Source organism: Mandrillus leucophaeus, unplaced genomic scaffold, assembly GCF_000951045.1.
Source record: "Mandrillus leucophaeus isolate KB7577 unplaced genomic scaffold, Mleu.le_1.0 Scaffold270, whole genome shotgun sequence".
NCBI classification, from domain to species: Eukaryota; Metazoa; Chordata; class Mammalia; order Primates; family Cercopithecidae; genus Mandrillus; species Mandrillus leucophaeus.
In genome coordinates, this window is record NW_012102810.1 from 185,174 (window position 1) to 191,277 (window position 6,104).

The 6,104-nt window shown below is 48.9% G+C and overlaps 1 protein-coding gene across 1 annotated transcript in view; it reads right to left on the reverse strand.

The window, feature by feature from the left end:
* The window catches only part of USP18 (ubiquitin specific peptidase 18), a 28,404-nt gene that overhangs the window by 19,712 nt on the left and 2,588 nt on the right, over nt 1-6,104 (reverse strand). Inside the window, exon 2 of the mRNA XM_011984642.1 lies at nt 1,272-1,539. Within this exon, the coding sequence (XP_011840032.1) occupies nt 1,272-1,437 (166 nt within the window). The 5' untranslated portion in view covers nt 1,438-1,539. The remainder of the gene's footprint in view (nt 1-1,271; nt 1,540-6,104) is intronic.

The following is a 6,104-nucleotide window of genomic DNA, read 5'->3' on the forward strand; positions in this document are numbered from 1 at the left end:
AAAAAAAAAAAAAAAAAGAAGTTCAATAACAAGAAAAGTTTTAATAGTCCATTAGGAAAAGTGAGATGTCACCAAAAGTGTATATTTACTCACTGCCAAATGAGTAGTATGAGCAATTGTTGGGGGAGAAAAAGAAACATTAGAGAAAGCATAACTGAGAATATGGCCTCCTCTCATTCAAATCGTTCTCCACGGAGCTAAGTCCAAATGTGCATCTGTGTGGCTCAGAAATAAGAGGGAGTCCACAGTTTGTCTGTGTGGGACTCCAGTGGAGGGGTCTCTGCCCAGTCCCCACCACAGGGAGGCAGGAAATCAGAAGGCTGCTTTGGGGAAGATTCACCTAATCCAGTCTCACCCTGAGAGGCTGAAAGGCAGAAGAACTTACAAGAATACAAGAAAAACAAAAGATAACATTTGACCCCTAGCAACCAACCTCCTCTTTTCCAACCCAACCTTAGGCTCTGCGAACCCCACAAGGTAAGCAATTTAAGGGGGAGGAAGTACCACTAATCTCAGGATTCTTGGGGAAAGGGCTTTGGCTTATGAGATAGGACAGGAAGAAAGTAAAAATCTGGGGTTGCAGGTGAGCAATGATTTCTGCTCCCAGACTATCAGGAGCACATTGCCTCCAGACAGACCCGTCCAAAGGCACCAGTAAAGATGGGAACTAACACTAAATGCCACTAGACGCCCAGCACTGGCTTAAAGCAGTTTCCACAGATGACCCCATTTAATCCTCCCAACAACCCTATGTGCTTGCTACTATTATTACCCCCATTTTCTGTTGTTGCTGTTTTCGTTTTTTTGAGACAGAGTCTCACTCTGTCGCCCAGGCTGGAATGCAGTGGTGTGATCTCACCTTACTGCAACCTCTGCCAACTGAGTTCAAGCAATTATCCTGCCTCATCCTCCTAAGTAGCTGGGATTACAGGCACCTGCCACTGCACCCAGTTAATTTTTGTATTTTTAGTGGAGATGGGGTTTCACCATCTTGGCCAGGCTGGTCTTAAACTCCTGACCTCGTGATCCACCTGCCTCGGCCTCCCAAACTGTTGGGATTACGGCCGTGAGCCACCACGCCCGACCTTGTTTTTGTTTTTTCAGAGACAGGGTTTCGCTATGGCCCAGGCTGTATCCCCATCTAAAAGATGCAGAAACTCAGGCACAGGAAACCAGGAGCCATCAAACACAAAGCTCTGCTGCTTCAGAGCACAGCAGGTGAGCTGAGCATTTACAGGCAGACAAGAAAAGGAAAGCAGGAGGGGTCTAATGACCATGAGGGTAGTCCCAGGCCCTGGGATGCTCTCTGGGCTGCTCTGTCTTCCTCTTCATGTTGCTGTCTTCTTCCTTCTTTTCAACAAGATCTGCCGGGGACTGCGGAGACTCAGCCAGGATGGACTTACAGGTTTGTCTCTTGAGCCCAAACACCTTGCCCATTCATGATCACTCAAAACCCCCAGGCCGCGGCTGCCTGGGCCGCGTTCAGGACAGCACTTCACTTCCCGGAAGAGCTTATGTGAGCCAGGCACGATGGGATCTCTGTGAAAAGACAACGCGGGTAGGTAAGGATTAGAGAAGGAGGAACGTGTATGCATATAATCCGTTCTGATGCCAAAGAGCAGGTCTTAGAGGGAGATAAATGTTTGGGGAGACTGACTCATAGAGCTCTAGGCTGGAAATGACAGCTAGGCTACACATCCCCTACCCTGGGTCCCAGGCGTTTCCATTCATTCTTCCTCAGAGTGCGCTGCCAAATCCTAACCGGGAACGCCCTCTTGGGGAAGGACAGGGAAGCATGCACAGAACTTTGCTTTGCAACCCAGGACCAGGCCCACTTCAGTAAAAGCCAGCACGAGGCAGGAACCCTCAGCCCCTGATGCCAGGCTGGCACACAGACAAAGCCTCTCAACCCGTCCAACACCCAAGGGGACCTGCGGCCCTGGCAGGACAGCCTCGTGTTCTGGCCCGCATCACAGCCAGCCGGCTGCAGCAGTCAGATAAACTTCAGCTGCACGCAGGCTGTAGCACCCGCAGGCCTTAGGCACATCCCGGTGCTGGGCTGGTCTCATGCAGTGGACTGTGGGTGTGACCCAATATTGTGTCGGCCTTAGTGGCCATAGGGTTACCCCTGTACCCTCCCCCAACCCCAGCACAGCAGCACAAAGAGAGACACTGTTTGCTTGGAGGAGGAAGAGGTGAGGAGGAAGAGGTAAGGAGTTTGCCTTGGAACCCAGGGTAGGACTTTGCCTTGGAACCCAGGACTAGGCTCTCTACAGTAAAACCCAGTACTGGGCAGAGCCTCATCACTCTGATGCTAGACCAGTACCCACAGGCAGATCTCACCCCACCCTAGTGCCAGATGAGAACCCACAGCCCCAGTGACAGGGACTTGGGATCTGGGCTACATCACCAACATGCCAACTACAGTGGCTTTGGGCCCTGAATGAACCTCAGCAGCAGCAGGCAAGCCATCGTGGGTCTTGGGCGTGCCCCAGTGCTGTGCCAGTCTCGGCAGCCTGGCCTTCAGGCGTGACCCAGGGCTGTGTCAGCCTCAGTGGCCAAAGAATTCCAGCCACAGTGATCCTGGGCTTAGGGCACCCCTTAGCACAACTGCAACAGCTGAAGCAGTCATGGGCTTAGGGCACTGACCAATCAGCCTCTCGTTAATCTCATATGGGTTTCCTGATGAAAGAAGAGCCCAAACAAAGCCAGGCAATGAAGACTGGCTTAGGTACCTGTGTCAATGCAGACACTGGCACACAGCTGCGAGGATCAAGATCAATCAGAGAAAACCGACAGCACCAAATGAACAAATTAAGGTGCCAGTGACTAACCCTAAAGATACAGAGATGAGGCCTGGTGTCGGTGGCTCATGCCTGTAATCCCAGCACTTTGGGGGGCCGAGGTGGGAGGATCACTTCAGCCCAGGAGTTCAAGACCAGCACAGGCAACATATAAAACCCCATCTACAAAAAAATACCAAAAAAATTTAAAAGGGCATAGTGGTGCACGCCTGTGGTCCCAAATACTGAGGAGGCTGAAGCAGGAGGATCACTTGAGGCCAGGAGTTTGAGGCTGCAGTAAACTATGATTGTGCCACTCACTCCAGCCTGGGCAACAGATGAGACCTTGCAGCTAAATAAATAAGATGAAATAAATAAAATAATACTAATGGGTAACATCTAAGCACTACTTCTTATAAAAGGTGAAAGCCTTTTATATGTACTGTCTTATTTATCTTTACACAGCCGTGTGAATTAATTACTGTTATATTTCCATTTGACAGATGAGAAAACTGAGATAAAAGAAGTAAGTGCCTTTCCCACTGGCAAGTGATGGGCCAGATGTGGACAAGCTGGACAGGGTTTAAGTCCAGCCAACATGCTGCTCAGAGTGAGGAATAAACTCAGAACCAATCATTGGTGGGAATGTAAATTAGTAGAGCCATTAAGGCAAACAGTATGGAGATTCCTTAAAAACCTAAAAATAGATATACCATATGATCCAGCAATCCCACTGCTGAATATATATCCAAAGGAAAGGGAATCAGTACGTTGAAGAGATATCTGCGCTCTCATATTTACTGCAGCACTACTCATAATACCCGAGATACGAATCAACCTAAGTGTCTATCAAAAGAGGAATGGCTAAAGAACATGTGGACTATATACACACGATGGGATGTTATTCAGCCATTAAAAGACAATGAAACTCTGTCATTCACGTCAACATGGGTGAGCCTGGAGTACATTACTTAAGTGAAATAAGGTAGGCACAGAAAGATAAATACCACATGTTCACACTCACATGTGAAAACTCAAAAAGCTTATCGCTAGAAATAGAGAACAGAAAGGCAGGCATGGTGGCTCACACCTATAATCCAAGCACTTTGGTTGGCTGAGGCAAGAGGATAGCTTGAAGCCAGGAGTTCAAGACCAGTCTAGGCAACATAGCAAGACCCTGTTTCTAAAAATAAAAATAAAATTAGCCTGGCATGGTGGCATGTACCTGTAGTCCCAGCTACTTGGGAGACTGAGGCAGGAGAATCAGTTGAGCCCAGGAGTTTGAGGCCGCAGTGAGTTATGATCGTGCCACGGCACTCCAGCCTGGGCAACAGAGCAAGACCCTATCTCTTTCTCTTTTGTTTTTTTTTTTTTTTTTTTTTTTGAGACAGAATTTCACTCTTTTTGCCCAGGCTGGAGTGTAGTGGTACAGTCTGAGCTTACTGCAACGTCTGCCTCCTGGGCTCGAGCAATTCCCCTGCCTTAAGTGTCCCAAGTACCTGGGACTACAGGCATGTGCCACCACACCTGGCTAATTTTTGTATTTTTAGTAGAGATGGGGTTTCACCATGTTGGCCAGGCTGGTCTCGATCTCCTGACCTCAGGTGATCCGCCCATCTCGGTCTCCCAAAGTGCTGGGATTACAGGTGTGAGCCACCACGCCCGGCCTGGAATATATTCTTAAATTCATTTTGAATGGCTCAGATAACAAAAACCTCTTTTTCTTAGTAAATATTGACTTTCAATAGTTACAGTTGTTCCTCTTACGAGGCCCAGGCTAGGAGGACTCGACTGAAATGATGACAGCAGACAATTCCATCAACCAGAGAGAGGATTTTGAGCTCATCATTGAGGGAAAGCTGATGAAAGAGAGCAGAGAGGTTCCAGGCTGCATCTTCCAAGATGTTGTCCTCTACTCCGCCAAGATCTCCTGGATACTTCAGGAGGATATAGCAGTAAAACCTCATGGAGCAGATCATTTGGGCAGGCTCAGTACCAAAGGGAAACAGAAAACACAGCAACCTTTCAGGGCAGATCACACTGGGGAGATAGGGAAGTGGGGCAGCAAGGAAAGGAAAGTGAAGCTTAAAGGTCTAAGGAGGACGGGGAGGGCAACGTGAGCAGAGAGACTGCAGCTGAAGTTAGCAGGCCTGATAAGCATCCACCAGAGAAAACAGCGTGGGTGGATTCCAAGGAAGGGAATTTCCAAACTGAACCCCTGACTCAAAAAACAAAAAAAAACCCAGTCCGGGCGCGGTGGCTCAGTCCTGCAATCCTAGTACTTTGGCAGGCCAAAGCGGGCGGATCACAAGGTCAGGAGTTCGAGACCAGCCTGGCCAACATGGCGAAAACTCATCTCTACTAAAAATACAAAAAATTAGCTGGGAGGCCGGGCGCGGTGGCTCAAGCCTGTAATCCCAGCACTTTGGGAGACCGAGACAGGCGGATCACGAGGTCAGGAGATCGAGACCATCCTGGCTAACACAGTGAAACCCCGTCTCTACTAAAAAAAATACAAAAAACTAGCCGGGCGAGGTGGCGGGCGCCTGTAGTCCCAGCTACTCGGGAGGCTGAGGCAGGAGAATGGCGTAAACCCGGGAGGTGGAGCTTGCCGTGAGCTGAGATCCGGCCACTGCACTCCAGCCTGGGTGACAGAGCGAGACTCCGTCTCAAAAAAAAAAAAAAAAATTAGCTGGGCATGGTGGAGGGCGCCTGTAATCCCAACTACTTGGGAGGCTGAGGCAGGAGAATCGCTTGAACCCGGGAGGCAGAGGTTGCAGTGAGCCGAGACAGTGCTATTACACTCCAGCCTGGGCAACAAGAGCAAGACTCTGTCTTAAAACAAAACAAAAAACCCAAATACTAAACTAACTTAGCTCCTGCCCTACCTGAATTTTTTTTTTCTGGTTCACCTTCTCTCATGATCGTCCCGAAATGTTATCCTTAGGCTTCGGGGAGAGGAGAGCAACCCAAGGAACTGGCCCAGGCCCACCACTAAAGTAGCCCCAGGACCAATCAGGGTCCTCAGAGAAGCCCCAGAAGAGCCAGGAACACGCTGCAGAAAACCTGGGGAGGGCGGGGCCTCCACCCAACACTCCACTCACAACTGGACTCTGCCAGGAAAGCCAGCTCCAACATTTAGATGCCCTAAAAGGAACAAAATTAACCTTCCAGGAACATGATTCAAGCAGCCCGACCCAACCCATCATGGCAACCACAATTGTAGACCGCAGTCTCAATGACGTGTTCACATCATTTTGCATTTCTTTTTTTTTTTTTTTTTTTTTTTTTTTTTTTTTTTTTTTTTTTTGAGACAGAATT